At 44.2% G+C, this 20,887-nt stretch overlaps 1 protein-coding gene across 1 annotated transcript in view; it reads right to left on the reverse strand.

Annotated features, from left to right (window-relative positions):
- The window catches only part of LOC144688740 (cyclic AMP-responsive element-binding protein 3-like protein 3), a 61,655-nt gene that overhangs the window by 5,753 nt on the left and 35,015 nt on the right, over nucleotides 1-20,887 (reverse strand). Inside the window, exons 4-7 of the mRNA XM_078555636.1 lie at nucleotides 12,702-12,820; nucleotides 11,565-11,678; nucleotides 9,079-9,185; nucleotides 1,083-1,151 (exon numbers count right to left, since the gene is read on the reverse strand). Coding sequence (XP_078411762.1) covers nucleotides 1,083-1,151; nucleotides 9,079-9,185; nucleotides 11,565-11,678; nucleotides 12,702-12,820 — 409 coding nt within the window. The remainder of the gene's footprint in view (nucleotides 1-1,082; nucleotides 1,152-9,078; nucleotides 9,186-11,564; nucleotides 11,679-12,701; nucleotides 12,821-20,887) is intronic.

Raw genomic sequence — 20,887 nt, forward strand, 5'->3', positions numbered from 1 at the left:
CTCCCTTGGCTTGGAACCCATTTTTGGCTATTGACACCTCTGTGAAGCACCTTTAGATGTTTGTGGGTGTTAAAGGTGTTATATAAATGCAAGTTGTTGTTGTTTTACCTACTAGGCAAACTACCTACTTGGTGAAAATTGGTTTTAATAAAACCCATTAAATAGCAAGCGCTAATCCGACCCGCAAGAGTAAAATCAAATAAGATGTTCTGAACTGTGAAACATTCCCACCCACAGGCAGTTTGAACTCCAGTTAAACCGCTAGTATTCACTAGGCAGCCCACATGTGTCTTTCCTGAGGCCCTTCTCACGACATCACCCCGAGCCATTTTTGTACCATAGTGTGATGACGAACCGACTGCCTGAGCCATGAGTTCCAAAACTATGGCTCGCAACCCCACCAGCAATTGGAGTCGTGCGTTCTATCCCTCTGAGGTGGCAGTGCCGACTGTGAAGCAAAGAATCTGGCGAGACAACCCCATGAGCCCCCATGAGATGCGCACTCGTGATATTTTTTTCTTGGCATGGTTCGGAGGGCATGGCCTAAGGGAATGAGCTCCCAGGCACCAGCACTGCCTTCATCAGAGCCTGCTCTCACAATTCTTTCCCCCTTCCCAGCCTCACAACTTTTCCTAGCCTCTGCTCTTATGCAGCCCAATCAAAATTTTTCATTAGCACAATTGGCCCTCACTATTTTTTTCTAGTGAAGTTAGACAATTCCCTAGTCTACAGAAGATCAGCTTTGGTATTGGATGGGAATACCAGTAGCTGGGTTACACTGTCACACTGTTTCCAAATATACTGAAGCATTGGTTTGGTGCTGTACATCACCTTCCACAGAGGATGTTCATAGGTTCCAAGCCAATTGGTGAAGCTGAAATCAAGACACAGTGCTTTTCTATATTGAGAGAGTTTATGGGCTTGTTCAGTCTCACAGCTCTCCTCCCACACAACCCAGTGTCCCAGCTGTCCACTATTTATGTGTGCTCAAAGACAATTAACACTCATCACCTGTTTCTCTTAGCCTTAACAATTACATTAACAATGTAATTAACAAGACATTAACAGTGGAAATCACTTACGTATTCTGCTTCTCCAGACGGATGACTTTTCTCTGCAGTTCATAGTTCTGGGCCGTGCAGGCTGCCATCCTGAAAGTGAAAGAGAAAAGCAGTGGTTCTGAGAGAACATAGGGTATGCTAAATATAATAGAGAGCACTGAGTAAACAGAATATAACAGTGTTGTAAGTGGAATATATCCAAGATCTGAGCACGCACTAGCTTCATCTACTTTGGCTGACCATGTGCCTAAAGCTCCACCTCAGAAGAGCATCCAACACATGCCTCTCCCACTCTGGCTATCCTTCGGCCATCTTGAGCACAAAAATCAAGGTTGGCTTTCCAGCTGCAGTACTCCCCTATGGGAGGTGCTGCCTTTCAGATAAACCATTGCACCGAGTTTCCATCTGCCCTTTCAGGTGGGCATAAAAGCTACCATGGTACTATTTCGAAGAAGAGCAGGGCAGTTATCCCCAGTGTCTTGGCCAATACTTATCCCTCAATCAACATCACAAAAGCATATTTTCTGGTCATTTTCACATAGCTGCTTGTAGGAGCTGGCTACACACAAATTGACTTATGTGTTTGCTACATCACAGCACTGACTATGCTTTAAAAAGTAGTCAATTGACTTTGGGATATCCTGAGGTTGTGAAAGGCCCTATATAAATGCAAGTCTTTGTTTTCCTGGGTGAGATTACCAAGTTAGAAGATGTTTTGTGCCACAGTTCCTTTCACAAGTTGTTTGGTTGATTGGAGGCTGATGATGTAGTGCTTCGAGCACCAGGACTCAGACCTGAGGCCTGCTCTGTGTCTCAATGGTTGGACATGGGAAAAGGGAATGAGAATGGCTTCCACTGCTGGAAGCAGGTACAAGGCTCAAAGTCCCATTTACAATGCCTTATGCTCCCAAAAATGTGGTGGGTGTGCTTGAAAAATACCCAATCACTTAGGGCCTGGTGCATTGGACACTGCCGTGGAGCCATAGGGAGATCATAAATGCTTGTTTTTCCAATCTGCTGCTGAAACCCCCATCCATGCAATTGTCACCTCCAGATTTGACTATTCTAATGCTCTCCTGGCCATCTTTCATTCTTCCACATTGCTTGAACTCGATCTCATTCAAGCTCTGCTGTCTGTACCCTATCCTGCATCAAGTCCCATCCACCCATCATTGTGCTTACTGATCAACATTGATTCAGCTTAGGAATGCCTCAAATTTAAAATTCACTTCCTTGTGCTAAAATATCTCTTCATTGCCTTGCCCTTTTCTATCTCTGTGACCTCCTGTGTCCTTCAACAGCCTGAGATCTCTACAATTTTTCAAATGTGGCCTCTGATGAATCCCCAGATTTCCTGCGCCCCACCACTAGTGGATGTTCCTTTAGCTGCCTATGTCCTCGGTCTCTCCATCTTGTTACAGACAGGAGGAGGATTTATTTAAACAGCCCCGATTTCTCCACTCACTTCCCGTCCATAAACAGAAAGGTGTTTTGATTTCTGGTTCCTCCCATTATAAGCGGTGGTGTATTTTCCCCAACCCTTCAGTTTCAGAGTGATCCAATCCTCTATTAAATAACCCCACAGCAAACTCAAGGTAAGGTAAAATAAGAGAGGTAGGTTATTTTACACAAACACACACACACACACACACACACAAAACGTGGGAAGGGGTTTTGCAACTTCTGCCCTTTTTTGCATTCATACAATAAAAGAGGGAAAAGGGAAAGAAAGGGGTTCAGGGCCAAGGCCACGATAAAAGTAAGAGCTATGGTTTCACATGAGTCCAAAGTCCAGCAAGTCACTGCCCAAGGAAGGTTCTTTCAGTTGGCTTTGTCTGGCAGAAGTCCTGGTCTTTTTTCTAGGAGCTTGGTTGAAGGCTGAGGCAAGTGAAGATGCAGCAAAGTATACTTGCAATCTGAGAATTAGTTTGCTTTGTAGGCAAAATGCAGGATTCTTTCTGGAGACCAGGCTTTGAGAGCGACGGAGGTCAGAGGCAGGCTGCTATAGCCTAGAATCCTGTTATCTCTTCTGAAGTTAAACAGCAACTGATGATAAAACCCAAAAGGTGGATAGTTAAAGCAATTCAAACAGCTCAAGTCTTGGTCACGTGACAGGTGGTTTCAGGTCGAGCTTTTCAGCTAATGAGGCCCCTTGTTAAAACCCATTGTGTTTTGAGCAGGTAATTGTCAAACCATTAGCACAATGCTGGAGATGAGGTGTCACAAATAGCTTTGTCCCTAGCTGACTGGTGCAGACACCTCATCTATCATTCCTTGTGTTGGCTTGGCTGGAATGTTTATACAATGCAAGGATTGTTACGTTCCAGGGGTTTGATGTGTTAGCCTTTGTGCATTTTTAAACTGCTCAGAAACTTCCAGAACTACCATCATGTGCCATTTTATCACACCAGCCAGTTGTCCATTTAAAATAAACAGAATTTAAACAAGAGAATATAGAAGAGAAACAAATGCCTTTTAATTTTTTTTTTCTTTGTGCTGTCCAATGGGGCAATCTCTACCTCTCTGTCTACCGCTCCCTCTCCTTCCCCCTTTAAGGTGCTCCTTAAATCTACCTCTTTGGCCAAACCTTTGCTCAACTGTCCTAATCTCCTCATGTGGCTTGGTATCAGTTTTTTCTGATAATATTCTTGTGAAGCGCCTTGAGAAGTTTTACTACATTAAAGCTGATGTATAAATGCCAGTTGTTGCTGTTATTGTATGTGGGCCTGACCTTCCACTGAGGGCCACCAAATTTGACTATTCTGACATGCAACCACATTTCTGAGCCTCAAAGAGCAAATTTTTCTTGGCCCATCCACCTTCCCTCCCAAAATGTGCCCTGTAATGATCATTTACTGCTGGCCCAGGAAGTCCTGTCCCCGCCACCAACAAAGTTCACCACCTTCCAGCGCAACGCTGAATAAATATTCAAATGAGCTGGCATCATCGTGCAAGGTCATGTCCTTTAATCCCAGGTAGGATGGACGAGCCAAAGGTCGGTTCTGTCAAGTCTATAGGTGATAAATGGTTTATAACTGTTACAACAATGACCACAGGAGAGTATCAAGAAAACTAGAAGTGTCAGATAGACACTGGTGCGTCATGCAAAATCATGGCCTTCACAGACCTGTGCAAAGTAGCTCAACATGACGATCCAAAAATGAAGACCTCGTAAGTAAGGTTGAGGCTATATAATGGCACAATACTCATACTGAGAGGACAAATTAGTCTGGGAGCCCAATGCAATGGCACAAAGCAAGATCTAGAGTTTCAGATCATAGATGGGTGCAACAGTCACTCATCTCAGCTGAAGCAAGTCTAAAGCTTGGACTGGTAACCCTGAATGTGCCAACAGAGATTTACAACGTGTCGCAGCACACAAAACCATTGACTGCCAAACAGATCCTACAGGAGTATAAAGATGTGTTTACAGGGTTGGGATGTCTAACTGGAGAATATCATCTAGAAGTAGATGACAGCGTAAGACCAATTCGGCATCTGCTGAGAAGAGTTCCAGCTGCCCTCAAGTCAAGCCTAAAAGACAAGATAGAAGGACTGGAAAAGAAGGGAGTAATCAAGAAAGTGACAACTGGATTAGCAGCATGGTAGCAGTGAAACAACCTGGAAGCTATCACTACCTTCAACACCTCTTTGTCCTTTTGTCTATGACATCTTTTGGCTATCTCCGCCTATTACTGGCCCTCTATCCAGCTTTACTTGTCCCACCCCCCCTTAAACCAGCTTATATTTCACCTCTCTTCTATTTTTCCTTAGTTCTGTTGAAGAGTCATACGGACTCGAAACGTTAACTGTGTTCCTCTCCGCAGATGCTGTCAGACCTGCTGAGTTTTTCCAGATATTTTTATTTTTGTTCTGGAGAGCTGCATGTATGCCTGGACCCAAAGATCTAAATAAAGCATTGAAGAGATCTCATTACCCCTTGCCAACCATGGAATGAACTTTGCTGCAACTTGCTAAGGCAAAATTCTTTACTACCCTAGACGCAAAGGATGGTTACTGGCAAGTGAAGCTGGATGAGAGCAGCAGCTTTATAACTACATTCTTGACACTGTTCAGGAGATACTGATGGTTGTGCATGCAGTCTGACACCAATGAGACAGGTCTTGGAGCAACCCTAATGCAGTGAGGCCAACCAGTTGCATTTGCATTCAGGGAACTAACGCGAACTGAACGACGCTACACTCAGATTGAGAAAGAGTGCCTGGCTATTGTTTTCGCTTGTGAGCATTTTCATCAATACCTGCTTGGGAGAGACAAAGTATCAGTAGAGTCTGACCATGAGCCACGTCAAAGCATTTTTCTCCAACCGCTACTATCTGCTTCAAAGCGTCTGCAAAGAATGTTACTTCATTTACAGAGAAATGATCTGGACGTGACAGTCATGCAAGGAAAACAGATGTACATTGCTGACATGCTGTTGAGAATGGCATTCCCCATGAAGAATGTTGAGGATGCTACAACAGAAGATGAAATCTCCCAGGTTCAATGTGCAGCAGCTCGACATGATCTGAAAGGCATCAGCCCAGCAGAGACATTGAATTTTACAGACAAAGGCCTTGCTCAAATCAAGCGAACCATTGAACAAGATGCAAGTCTCCAAGTGCTACAAGAAGTAATGCTGAAAGGATGACCTGAGAGCATCAAAGGCATACATGCGGTCATATCAGGCAGACCGAGATGAATCGACAGCCCAAGGTGACATCTTGTACAAAGGAAATAATCATCATCTCTAAGGAGGTGAGAGGAGAGATGCTGAAGCTCATCTATGCAAGCCATCAAGGAATTGAATCGAGTCTGAGAAAGGCGAGAGGTGCTCTACTGGCCAAATATGAGCCATGAAATTCAGGACCACATCAGTCAGTGTGACACTTATCATGAGTACCAAACTAAACAAGCTAGAGAGCCATTGATGATGCATGACATCCCAGATAGACCATGGATGAAGCTGGGAGTAGACCTCTTCACTATAGCAGAAATTGATTATCTTGTCACTGTAGACGGCTATTCTGTCTACTGGGAGTTAGACCAGCTGACTTCAACAACTACAGGAGAAATAGGAGAATACCTGAAAGCACAATTCAGTCGTTACAGCATTCCAGACATTGTGATGAGTGACAATGACCCTCAGTTCACGAGTGGAGAATTCAGCCATTTCACAAAGGATTGGGAAATTCAACACTACACATCATCTCCACACTATCCCCAGTTGAATGGCGAGGTTGGAGCAGCAGTGAAAGTCGCCAAAGGAATCAGAAGGAATCAAGAAATCGAGCAAATCCAGCACAGGTGTATACAAAGCAATACTCGAGTGGAGAAACACATCGACTGAAAGTATGGAAAGTAGTCCAGTCCAAAAACTAATGTCACATCACATACAAACTACACTCACAATAACAAAAAGGTAACTGAAACCACGGCCAGAATTTTTAGCTCGGCAGGTGGGCACGCGCCCGACCCGACCGAATGTGAAATAGCACGCGATGATGCCCGCCGGCGTGAAATCACAGTGCGCTGTCGATCGCGGGCAGTAGTCGGCTTTCCAGCCTCCCCCGCCGATCCCACACACCAAGGGCAAAATTCTGCCCCACAAGTAGCAACAGACATGAGTGAAAAAATCAAGGTGAAATGGCAGAAAGCTAAGTTTCATTTTGACAAGGCTGCCAAACCATTGCCAAAGCTGAACATTGGAGAGCCAGTCAGGTGCAAACCTTCAAAGCTCTCCACAGGAATCAGCCCACATGGAGACTTGGGAAATGTATAGAGAAAACGTCACATCAATCATACACAGTGGAAGTGAATGACCAGTATACCGGCATATACGAACACCCACCAAAACGGCTCCTTCACCACAATCAGCCGCTCAGGGAGAAGGGATCTCACCAGTTGCACTGAGTACAGAACAACCATCAATCCCAGAGGTCCATGTGTCTCCAACAACAGCAATGGAACAACAACAATTACCAAGACAACAAGTGCCATGGAAATGACACTGTCCGGACAAAGAGCATCACACAGACGAATAGCCAATGACAACACGCACACGTACCATTAAGAGACCTGCACAGTTTAAAGACTATGTATGCAATGCAGGGGCAGAGATTGACTAGTAGAACAAACAGCCATTAATGCATGAGAATAGTGGGTGTATAATGGATAATTCACAGTTGCACATGATCATGCATTCAAATTTGTCTTTTGTTCATTAGGAAAAGGGGATGTTTGTGCCTTTTGTTCAATATGAAAGGGGGATGTTCGGGTTTTGAAATGCAACGTCACTACATGTACTATCTGGCTTGCTGTAGTCATGTGACCTCTGCCCTGAGGAAATCTCTCTGTAAGGTGCCATTTTACATAAGTTCAGTAAAGACCTCACACTGTGAAGGACACTAAGAAGCACTGCTGTCTTTGAACACGAAACAGAGGAGGCATGGTTCGCCACTGGGGAACAACTCGGTTGTTGGCCTCGCAATGATTTTCCTACAAAGGCCTTAACCGCCCTGTGCCAATTATTAAGTGTTGAGTTGACACAGACGGAGATTGAGTAAAGTGGGGCAGGATACATTGCTGCCCTCTGCCCCAATCTCTTTGAAACCCTCGCCCCCAGGTGTCATATTTCTGCCTTTCAAAATGGTAGAGATGGATTGGAGGCTGAGAAGGTGTTGGGGAAAGCCGCTCTGATCACCATTGAATTGCACTTCTATTATTGTATTGGCATTCCAAGGACACACATTGAATGACGTACTGTGAAGGTGGATGTTAACTTTTCTAATACTTTTGTGAATATGGCAGTATTCTGTAAAGAAGGCTATGTGGGTGTGTGTGTGTGTCCATCGGTAAGTAAACTGGGGAAATGTTAGTAAAGACAGCTTGTCTGTGGGAATCGAGAGATGAAAGGTAAAGATGCTAGATGCATGCATTTGTAATGAAAGGCTTTGGTAAAGCTGGAATTATAAGTAAATAAGTTGGTTTTTAAAATTTGGATTAGGTGATAGATAAAGATTTGACTTTCCAGCTGCTAAATTTCAAAGGGAGTTTAAGGGATTTTTATAACTTACAAAGGTTTCATAAGTAAACATAGGAAGGTTATTAAATGTTATTTGACCTGTAAGCGGAGGCAATAGGAAGACAGGAAAGATTTTTGTATTTGGAAAAGTTGAGTTCAAAGAGGTGCTTAGGACAATGTAATCTAGGATGAAAGGGAAAAAATGATATTTAAGGGAGATGTTTAGTTGAGTTGGGGTGGCTGTGTGGGAAAGATGCCCTGAGACCAGCTCTGTGCTCAGAGAAGTTGTGAATTTGAAACAGTCATCCAGTTTCAAGCCAGAGAAATCTTTGTTTCCAGAAAGCAGTCTGGTTCTGAACTTCCTTCGGATTTCCACATCAGAGTGGAAGAGCATGAGAAATTGTGTGGTATACTTTACTAAAGTAGCAGCAGTTTTTGCCCTGGATAATATTACTGGATCTTTATGGTTAAAAAGTCTATACGAGAACTGTTGCCAGGTATTTTACTTGTGTGTTCTAACCAAGTGGGTTTTTTGTGGGGGAATAATTTGTAAGACTGTTTCAACTGTGTAATTTTACTTTTGTGTTTTTAAGTTTTTTTTCTTCTTCTTCATAAATCTTCTAATTTTAAAACCCTAAAAGTGTTACTGGGGCTCTATGCTTCTGGGATCAGTAGTTTCCCCTCATTTTCAAAATACAAAAAAAAAGTTATGATCAGTAAGACACGTTTCTCTCTGGGATTTGACTTGCTCAGCAAATAACATCGGTTGTGGTTGTAACATGTGCCTAAAGGATAATACGGCTTTGCCACACACTCTCCTTTATACTTCCTTTGCCCAGCCCCTCACCCTCCCCACCACATCTTTTTCCCTCTTCCTTTGCCCCAGTCGTAGCCCTTCCACCACCATGTAGACTGAGATTAGCCAATCAGCACAGAGCCAGTGGCGGGTCCCTGTACCACTCTGTCAGGTGTCATTATAACATTGTCCCTCACCTGTTTTCCAAGCCGTCAATGTACTCCTTTTTCTTCTTGCGGCTCTCTTGTGCAGACTGTTTATTCCGTATCTTTCTCCTGATCTTCTTTAAAATCCGCTCTTCTTGCTGAGAAGGGGAAAGAACTTAATTCATCCAATCTGCTCACATTCTGGTTCAATTACTACTGACAACAGACTACTACTGATAGCGAGGGAGAGAAACAGAGAGAAAGGGAGGGAGGGAGAGAGATGGAACAGCAAAAAGGAAAAGAAAGAGAATATGTTGTGTGGGAGAGAGAACGAGAAGAGAGAAAGAAAAATAAAGAAGATATGCTTGAGAGACAGAGGGAGAAAGGGAAAGAGCATGTGTGAGAAAGATAGAGATAGAAAGGGGAACAAGGAGAGAGTGTGTGAGGAAAAGATAGAAAGAGATATAGAGAGGGAGAGTGTTTGTGTTTGTGTGTGTGTTTGTGAGAGAGAGGGGAAGAGAATGGGGGGAGGGAGGAAGGGGGAATTTTCTAGGTGGACACACAAAACTGGCAACAATCAGCCTGGAACTGGCTTCCAGTCTTTAATGGAAGAGAAGGAAAAAAATCAGGTGATTGATACCTTCAGAGGGAGCAATGAAACCATAGATACTTTGTGTAACAATCCTCTCTTGCACCATCCCTGGCCACCATATTCTCAGTATCCAGGCAAGGAGTTCAACCCAAAGGCTGAGACAGAACGTGTGCCTGCAACAAAGTGGATCTTTTGGGTATAGGGTGGGCAGATGAGTATTTGGTGACATAATGGCCATGGTTCTGTCTAAATCTACAGAGAGCAAAAAAGACCTTAAATAAAAATCCACTTTATTTTTTGTATAAGGTTGGGGCGTGGCAGAAAATGGTTCCCTACCTCAGCAACAAGGGACAGAAGGTTCTGATTCAAAATACTATAGGAGTGATTATGGCCCTGAATTTATACCAATGAGCACTAAAGGGCCTGGCCTATTCCATTTCACTAACACATACTCAGCAGGTCTGCCTTCTATAACATCTATCGCTGCCATGTTACCTTGAGGAAGTGCGGACCTAAAAAGGAACTCAGACAGATTCCTCTGTTGTCCATAGGCCTTCTTGGCCCCAGTTTTCAATATTTTTATTGTTTCCCCTCCTATCCATGTCCTCATACTCCACACGCTGATATTGAACACAACCCCCAGGACCCTCCACACTCCCCAGTGCCTGTTTCAATGCTGGGAAGCCCACCAGAAGGGCCATAGAGGAAAGGGATCTTTAATTTCTCTAAAACTAACACAGAAATGTCAGGGAATTCACATCCAACTGAAAAAAAAAGAGAAGACAGGCCGATGCTCCAGTTGGATTTTGGCTAGAAAGATCGGAACCCAAAACCTGATCCCATCTTCCTTTCCGGATATGGCTGGATGTGTCATATAATTCCTATTTTCTTTTTGTTTCCATCCGGTTTTCTTCCCAATCATCTGTGGCAAAGCACCTCACCTCACGGCACGGCTGAGATAGGCAATTCGCCATTTAACGAAACAGGAATTGGCCATTCGGCCCCTCAAGCCTGCTCGCCATTAGATTGTGGCTGATTTGTATTTTAATTCCTTTTCCCCACCTTGGTTCCATAGCACTTTAATACCCTTACCTAACTAAAACGTACCTACCTCAGTTTTGACACTTCAATTAACACCAGCCTCTCCCTGCTGCCCCTCCACCCCCCCGCCGCACCCCCCCCCCCCCCCCCCCCCCCCCCACCATACCACCACCCCCCCCGCCAACACCCATCCTGGCCTCAACAACTTTTGGGGGGAAGAGAATTACTTCTACCCATGGCTTCCTGGCATTACCCCTGAATAGCCTAGCTCTAATTTTAAGTGAAGCCTCAAAGTTCTGGGCTGCTCCTGCTCCCCCCACCACACCACCAGAAGAGAGGGCTCCTCTGTATCCATCCTATTCATTCCTTTAGCACCTCAATTAGATAAGTCCTTAACCTTTTATACTGACTGGAATACAAGCCTAGTCTATGCTACCTGTCCTCATAATTTAACCCTTATAGCCCCGGTATCATTCTGGTGAATCTGTACTGCACACCCACCAAGATCTTCCTGAGGTGAGGTGTCCAAAATTAAATACCACACTCCGAATGGCTTCAAACCAGAACACTAATTATAACATAATTTCCACTCCTTGTATTCTAGATCTCTCGAGATAAAGGATAAAGCTCCACAATAGCACCTGCCCTGGTTCACACCGGCTCAGTTAGCATCAGCCTCCTCCGGATAGCATTGGCCTGTTCTGGTTACTACCAGCTTCTTTCAGTTATTACCAGTTTGCTCTGGTTAGCACCAGCCTACTCCAGATAGCACTGGCCTTTCCTGGTTAGGACCAGCCTGCCCTGGTTAGTACCGCCCCTGCTCTGGTCCACTCCACCCCCGCTCCAGTTAGTACCAGCCTGCTCTGGTTTGAACAGCACAAGCAACAATTAGATATCAGCGTACTTTAGTCAGAGGCAGCTGCGAAGGAAGCGTGACCCCTTCTTTCACCAACAACTTCTTCTCATCTTCGTTGAGCACCAGCTCCCGGACCTGGTGCAGCTGTGGCTGTGGCTTGTGCTGGTGTTGCAAAAAACAGAAGGAAATGAAAGTCTGTGATAAATATGTAACACGAAGAGGGAACAGCAAAGTTACTGCAGCAAAGAACAAAAGGAAAGATTTACATTTATATAGCACCTTTCACAACCTCAGGACATCTCAGAGCGCTTTACGCTTGATGTTGATACTTCTGAAGTTTTATCACTGTTGTAATGTAGGAAATGCAGCAGCCAATCACAGTAAACTGCCACACACACAGTTATGTGATAATGACCAGATAATCTGCTTCTAGTTTTAAGATGTTCATTGAGGGATAAATATTGGCCAGGATACCAGGGGAAACTCCCCTGCTCTTTAAATAATGCCATGGAATCTTTTACATCCACCTGAGAGGGCAATTCATTGTCTCATCTGAAAGATGGCACCTCTGACAATGCAGCACTTCCTCTGTACTGCGCTGGTGGATCAGCCTGGAATATGTGCTCAAGTCTCTGGAGTGAGGTTTGAATGCACAGCCTTGTGACTCAGTGACAAGGTTACTACTGAGACCGGCTGGCTTTAACAAGAGCATAGGTAACAAAATCAAGCCCAAGGACTGTCATTGTCCAGCATGAGGGTTTATAACTTTTCTCTCCTTCCATTGGATAGCAATATTTCACCTCAGTTTAAATAGGAACATTTATTAACAGGCTTAAGTAAGAAGTATTTTACAATGTATCAATTAGGTAACTAGTTAGATCCAGATTGAACAAGTGGTGAACTAAGTATTGTGAGGTAGCACAGACTATTATAATTATAGCTTACAGCCTGGATGAAAGCCATTCAGCCCATCATGTCTGTGCAGGCTCTGGGCTAGACCATTGCTAAACTAATCCCACTGCCCATCCTCTCCTCATAGCCAGTAATATAGTTGCGATTAATTTCTCACTCAAACTTACTTAAAAACTAAATCGAACATAAGTCAAATATAAGAAAGGACACAACCGCCAGGTTATAGAAATTCATTTGGAGCAACTTAATCGTGTTGGACACACACAGCCTCACCATTTCACTTGTGTTCGAAAGCAGTAAGTCCTTGACAGTGAGTGTGAGGAAATTATTAGGAGTAGATAGTGCTGGAATGTTCTGTCCCCCTTCCTCAAGAAGTTCAGAGTTCCAGTTATCTGAGAGATTAAAAACAGAAAAAATCATGGCGATCTGTTCATATTTACCTCATAATTCCTATTAGCCAGGCTGTAAGTTAATATATAACAACAACTTGTATTTATATAGCATCTTTAACATGGTTAAAATGTCTCAAGGTGGTTCACAGGCATGCACGTGAAAGAGCGCAGAAATCTCCCTGAGGTACGGAGCTGCCTCAGGGAGATTAATTTCATATGTAAAAGTTTAAATAAAGGAAGAAAAGAAAATTTAAGACATGTCCCCTCATGTGACAGTGCCACATGAGCTGGGACATGTCTATGAATTTTTTTGGAAAAATTTTATTAAAGTTTAAAAACCCTCGTGAAACCCGCCCGTGGATGAGGTTTCATGTTAAATGTGAAGGCCGCCTGGGCTCTTCGCCTGCCCACCAACCTTAAGGTTGGACGGGCAGCCCTGTTAATTATTTGAATTGGAATTTAAATGGCCTTAACAGGCCTTTGACAGTTCGGCGGGCATGCAGCCAACTCCGGTGCACGCCTGCCAAACAGAAGATCTGAATGATGCGGAGTGACGTCAGGATGCACGCCCGATGTCACCGCGCATCATTTTACGCATCGGCAAGCGGGCCCCGCCCCCCACTCGCCGAACTGAAGATTCTGCCCCAAGTCTCATGTAGATATGTTAGAACTGTCAATGTATCGGTAATTACATTGTCATGGTCCAATAACAATCATGTTGACTGGCAATTACATTGTTATGACAATTGCATTGTTAAAACAGGTGATGGACTATAAATGGGTACAGCTGTAACACTCTGGGGGAATAGGAACTGGGAGTCTGTCATTCTGATGAGTCTTAAGAATAAACTTGCTTGACTAGCTTCAGGTTCATTCTTCTCTTATATACAATTATTGGAATTAACATGAACAGGTCACTGAAAGCTTGCTCAAAGAGGTAGGTAGTAGGGAGGACCTTAAGAGCAGAAAGAGAGGTGGAGAGGGAAAAAGGTTTAGGGAGGGAGTTCCAAGGATTACGGGTTGAAGGTGGAATAATGGTGGAACGAAGGAAGTGGGGGATGCACAAGACGCCAAAATTGAAGGAACAAAGGGATCTCAGAATATTTAAGGGCTGGAGGAGGTTACAGAGATAGGGAGAAGTGAGGCTGGGAAGGCATTTTAATAGAAGGATGACAATTTTAATAGACTGAGAACCAATGTTTACTAAATGTAGGGATGAGGAGTGAGTGCGACTTAGTGTAGGATAAAGGCAGCAGAGTTTTGGATGAGCTGAAGCTTACTTAGGGTGGGAGACAGAAGGCTGACCAAGAGACCATTAGATTAGTCACGATATAGGAAGCAAAACCAGAAAGTGATGGAAGTAAACAGAAGATCAGTTCTTATCAACAGAGAAGATATTACAGATTAATTCTGCTATGAAATGGTAATTGATTCTAAATACATATGCTGATGAACCTTCTGTATTGTTCCAGTATTTGGAAGTTCTCTTTTATTCCCTACCCTTCCTTTCCCAGGTTACTTCACTGAGACAATCCTTCCCCTTTATTTTTTTTTACATTACCTGCATCCAAAATGCATCCAAAAATGTAATATTCAATATTTCCAAGGGTTTTAACTTCTCAAGTCTAAATCCTGACACTTGTAATCCTGAGATACAGGATGAGGGGTGACAGGGTTGAAAATTTATGTCTTCTTACGAGAGAAGAGCAGTCCTGAGAGGAGGAGCAAAGGAGACAGTGCAGTCATCAGAGGAGGAGCATGAGAGAAGGTTATGCAGTTTCCAAAATTTTGAGAGGGATTTTCATGTTAATCAGGTAGGTGATCTAGTAATGAGGGTACACAAATTCATCATTACAGGCATGACGATAGGGTTGTCAACTGTGATTAAAATCCCTGGAGGGATTTATCCCTGGAGGTTTCATCACGTGACTTGCCCCACACTCCAGCCATTAGTCGTCCAACACATCCATCCTTGTGACGCACTGCCTTCCTATGCGAATTGGAAAGCAAGAAGACCCATTACCCAATTGAATGATGTTTGACTGTCAATCAAACAGCCTCCCCCCACCAAATTTTCAATATTTTTATACCTGGAAAAGAGAAATGTTCAAAGAAAATGAAAAAAACATCCTGATGATTTTTCTCCAGGATTGCACACAGCAGTGTCCTGGAGATTGATCTTCAATTGCTGGAGACTCCAGGCCAATCCTGGAGGGTTGGCAACCCTCAGTAGGGGTGAGGAGAATATATTTTTACATAGAACACGGAGTGCTGTACCACATAAGATTATTGAGACAGAGGTTTTAACATCATTTTTTTTAAAAATTAGGCAATATGGAACTTCACATGGTTGAGGGAAGGGTTAGAATACAACTAATGGTATAATCACTTTTCAGATAAAAAGATAAGGGCTAAAAATAGGTTTGCATTGTTATTCTGGCACAGGGTCATGATTCATAACCTGTCTGTGCCAGTTCCAATGAACGGCAATTTTAGTGCTGCCTCCTCATTTACCTGATTATAGCATAGGGCCTAGTGTCTCGCACACTGCTGGCCACCTCTACGCTCAGCAGGGGTCAAGCAGCATTCGCTGATGGCACATGGTGCAGCCAGCCTCCTGTTCTTAAAGACAGTCTGTCCCTCTTAAAGGGAAGCTACACTGAATGACAAGGTTCTGCCTCTAAATACTATTGCTGCAATCCTAATTAGAGCAGAAAGGGGTATCCACGGTCAGGAATGCAACACCTGAGGTCTGAGAGTGGTGGAGGTAGATAGAAGGTGACACCATGGTTTTACAAGAGGCCAGGAGAACCTCATGGACCACCCTCAGAAGGGAATGGGAGCAGGTGGCCATGGAGGTCTGGACCTAAAGACTGGCAGCAGCAGCACAAGACATCTAATGACCTCACATGGGTAATCAAGGTCAGTGACTGCATCTTCACATTACATCGCATACCCGCCACACCACCAACCTCTCACCTGCTCAATGCATCACATGCTCATCACTCACCCATCAGTACTCTGTGGCACTTAGGACTCAGGCCTAATATCTATTCACCCTCATCCTCAACACCGACCAATGCTTCCAGGCTCACACGCATCTCTCTCTGCCTCCACATATCTCCAGCTATTTAGCTAGGGCAGGCGCAATACCCAAACAGTGCTGCACAATCACTGGCATTCTGTCCTCTCTCTTGCAGGGAAAGGTGAAACAAAGTAGAAGGGAGCAGTGGGGGACAAGAGCACATTCATCTCATGAGCCCTATGGAGGAGATAGTTCTCCACATCATGGAACTGATGTTGACAGAGCCCGTATTATCTGAGAATATTGAGGATGACAGTATCTTCTTGCCTTTTGCCCCTTCTCAATTCTCAGCTCACCTTCATCCTGCTATCTGGCATGATGTCCAAGCTGCTGATGGTGTGAACATGAATCTCTTGCTTCCCACCCACCACCCCACTCTACTCTCACTCCAACATTTACTTTCTGATTTTCTGCACTCAGACACTCAAGAACTGCCACCTGCCCAGCCACAACAGCTTCGGGGGGAAGAGAGAGTCAGCGCTGAAAAGGCCCTGTCACTTGATCTGATGCTTGCAGTCACCAGCCCAGATACAGGCACTGCACACAGTGGGGCTAGTATGGAGTTGGGATTAACATGTGGTGAGTCACCGGTCATGAGTGGGCTGCAACCAGGCCAGGGTGAAAGGATAATTCTTTTGCCAGCTAATCAGAGGGTGAGGTCGTGGACAAGTTCTGCTCCATGAGACTCAGATGGGGACCTCAATAGGACAGCAGACAGGAACGTGCTGACGGGCACGCACACTGCACTAGTTGCATTGGCTGGCCTAACAGATAGCCTCCTGTCACTATCAAGGACCATGGAGGGGTTCAGCTCCAAGTTGGCAGAGGGCATCGCGCAATGCTTGCCCTCTCCACAGCCTTTCATCTATCTCCCTATTGTGCTAGAGACCCAGAGGCACTCCTGTCCCCATAGCTGTTGCAGCCACCGACCCTTCTGCCCTCCCTGTGAGGATGCAACAGGACTCCCTGCCAAATCCAGGAACTCACCACAACATCTCCAAAAACACTCCTAAGTTCTTTCACACAGTTCTCCAAAATGACTTTAACTGCAATTTGGATGCCTGACCCTTTTAAATAACACTAGTACTGGGTCCCTCCTTCAACTTAATGCTTGAACTTTGTTGAGTGACATTCAAATTCTTTGAATGGACCTGTCTGGTCCCAACTTTGGAAAATGGGTATCACATTAGCTGCTGGGCTGTGTGGTATCATGATATCACCATTTCAGTTGCTTCCAGTGCTCACAGGGGACAGCAACGCGAACAAATGCCTTTCTCAAGATGGTGTGCCACACAGGCCATGTAGGAAGCAGCTGGTGGTGCAGTATGCAATCCCAAGAGGGTGATAGGCTTCCAAAGCTCCATTTACAGTAGCTCTACAGATACAAAGTTCTTGCCCATGAAGAATGAAATAACCTAATCTAATGCAAAGAGGATAAAATCCCTGGTCCAGAACCGATTGAACCATGCGTTTTAAAAGAACCTAGAGAAGAGATAGCAATGGCACTATAGGCATACTGAATTTAATAATCCATTAGAAAAAGGTGTAGTGCCAGCGGACTGGTGGATAGCTAACATTATACCTATACTTAAGAGGGGATATAGAATATGTCCAGGGAACTACAGATCAGTCAACATAGCATCAGCAGTACAAAAATAATGGAATCTTTACTTAATGAGAAAATAGAAAAACATCTAGAAATCAAAAAAATATATTTTTTTTGTGGGATGAAGGCATCATTGGCAAGGCCAGCATTTGTTGACCATCCTAGTTGCTACACCTGAGCAGGTTGCTAGGCCATTTCAGAGAGCATTTAAGGGTCAATCACATTGCTGGCGGTCTGGAGTCACATGTAGGCCAGAGCAGGTAAGGTCAGCAGGTTTCCTTCCTAAAGGACATTAGTGAAACAGATGGGCTTTTACAATAATTGATAATAGTTTCATGGCCACTATTACCGAGAACAGCTTTCAATTCCAAATTTATTCATTGTATTTAAATCCCACCCACTGCCCCTGGTGAGATTTGAACCCATGTCTCCAGAGCATTAGCCTAGCCCTCTGGATTACTATGGCATTATCACAGCACCACCGTCTCCTCACAGTAATGAACGTCCAGATTTCAAAAGGGAAAATTCTGCTTGACCAACCCCATTGAATTCTTTTTCTATCTCCCTTCTTGTGTTTGATCAGCTATCTACCAAAACTCACTTTCACAGCCACATCTCCTTCCTCAACACTATCTCCCACTCCAAATTATTCCATGGGTTCCACTGAAATTCCCTTTGTGTTTTGATTCTACCTATAATTACAGTTGCCTGCTAGACATTCAGCATCTCTCAAACCTTGTTCACACTCATTGTATGTTTTACTCTTTTAAGACGTTCCTTAAAATCTACCTCTTTTAGTAAGCTTTAGGTCATCTGACCTAAGACCCGCTTATTTGGCTCGGTGTCAAATTTTGTATTCTAATGCTCCTGTGATTAGAGGAACATAGGAGCAGGAGTAGGGCCATTCAGCCCCTCAAGGCTGCTTCGCCATTCAACCAGCTCAATGCTGATCGTCTACCTCAACACCATTTTCCCACGCTATCCCCATATCCCCTGACGTCATTAGTATCTAGAAATCTATCGATCTCTGTCCTGAACATGCTCAATGATTGAGCTTCCACAACCCTCTGGGGTAGAGAATTCCAAAGATTCACTACCCTCTGAGTGAAGAAATTCCTCCTCATCTCAGTCCTACATGGCCTACCTCTTCTCTGAGACTTTGTCCCCTGTTTCTAGATCCCCAGCCAGGGAAAACATCCTTCCTGCATCTGCACTGTCTAGCCCCTTAAGAATTTTAAAGCACCTTGGGAGACTTTATTACATTAAAGGCACTAAATAATTACAATTTATTGTTGCATTGTTAAATATAGGTAACAGAAAAACTAGGTTAGGGTATTGTAGCAGATGTATTCTGTTTTATTCTTATATGGGATGTGAGTGCCACTGGTAAGGCCAGCATATGTTTCTCATCCCAAATTGTCCTCGAGAGGGTGGTGGTGTACCACTGTGGCCCATGTGGTATAGGTGCACCCACAGTGCTGTTAGGAAGGGAGTTTTAGGTTTTGACCCAGCCACAGTGAAGGAACAGCAATATATTTCCAAGTCAGGATGGTAAGTGACTTGGGGGGGATCTTCCAGGTGGTGGTGATCCCATCTATCTGCTGCCCATGTCCCTCTAGATGGTAGTAGTCATGGGTTTGGAAGGTGCTGTTGAAGGAGCCTTGGTGAATTCCTGCAGTGCATCTTGTAGATGGTACACACTGCTGCTACTGTGCATCGGTGATGGAGGGAGTGAATGTTTGTGGAGGTGGTGCCAATCAAGCAGGCTGCTTTATCCTGGATGGTGTCAAGCTTCTTGAGTGTTGTGGGAGCTGCACTCATCCAGGTAAGTGGGGAGTATTCCATCACACTCCTGACTTGTGCCTTGTAGATGGTGGACAGGCTTTGGGGAGTCAGGAGGTGAGTTACTCACCGCAGGATTCCTAGCCTCTGACCTGCTCTTGTAGCCATAGTATTTATATGGCTGGTCCAGTTCAGTTTATGGTCAATGGTAACCCCCCAGGATGTTGATAGTGGGGAATTCAGTGATGGTAATGCCATTGAACATCAAGGAGCAATGGTTGGATTCTCTCTTGTTGAAGATGGTCATTGCCTGACACTTGTGTGGCGCGAATGTTACTTGCCACTTGTCAGCCCAAGCTTGGATATTGTCCAGGTCTTGCTGCATTTGGACATAGACTGCTTCAGTATCTGAAGAGTCACGAATGGTGCTGAAAAGTGTGCAATCATCAGTGAACATCCTCACTTCTGACCTTATATCAAACTTTGGCTAGATCACACTTGGAATAATGGGCTGGGTTTTTACGCTTGGCTGGGGTCCTCATCTTCTTCTCCCCCACTCAAACGCCTTGCCCCAGTGCAATTTAATGATTAGCAGATCATTAATTGACTTGGGAAGGAAGACATGCTTCCGAGAGCTGCTGGCCACTCTGTGCTCCTAGCAGTGCCACTGGGAATGGTGGCCACTGCTGGGATATTACCCTGTCCCCAACAGAGACCGTTGCTGGAGCTGGGCACCAAGGTAAATGAGGAGAGGGCATACCCATGGCATTGTGGTCAATTTTACGCTCCCCACCCCCAACCCGCCTGCCAACCCGGCTCTAGTGGAACATAAAATCCAGCTCAATATGTGCAGTTCTGGTTGCCATATTATAAACAAGACATAAAGGCACTGAGAGGATGAAAAGGATTGACAAGGATATTACTAGAACTGTGAGGTTAAACCTATCAAGAAACAATGAACAGGCTGAGATTCTTCTCTCTTGAAAAGAGAAAGCTGAGAAGTGGTTTAACAGAAGTTTTTAAAATTATGAAAGGTTTGATTGAGTAGAAACAGAGACAGTGTCCTTAGTTGTGGGGAAGAGCAAAACCAAAGACCATCAATATAAGCTAGTCACCAAGAAATGAAATATGGAATTCAGAAGAAACTTCTTTACTCAGAGAGCAATGAGATTGTGGAACTCGCTACCACAGGGAGTGACTGAGGTAGATAGTGTAGATGCTAAATAGAGAGCTCAGCTGATAGTGTTACATAAGGAAGGATGGGAGAAGGCTTGAGTAGAACATAAACACTGGCATAGACTAAATGACCCATTTCTGTGTTGTATATTATATGTAATTCTATGTATTTGTGTCATGACCATGGATCATAGCCCCAAATTACTTGAGGACATATTGAACTTTTAAGTAAGACGTATTTTTCTAAAAAGAACATAGAAGCAAAAGCTGGCTGAGACTGTAAAGTAACCACTTTTCATGACTTTTCTATGTGGATTACACATGACCAACTAGTTGAGAGAATGGAATGTCGCTCCTAAAAAGATGTCAAGTCCCACTTCATATAGAGACACTTCAAAGGAAAAGATGCATTGCAAAA

Source organism: Cetorhinus maximus, chromosome 13 (genome assembly GCF_964194155.1).
Source record: "Cetorhinus maximus chromosome 13, sCetMax3.hap1.1, whole genome shotgun sequence".
In the NCBI taxonomy this organism is placed as follows: Eukaryota; Metazoa; Chordata; class Chondrichthyes; order Lamniformes; family Cetorhinidae; genus Cetorhinus; species Cetorhinus maximus.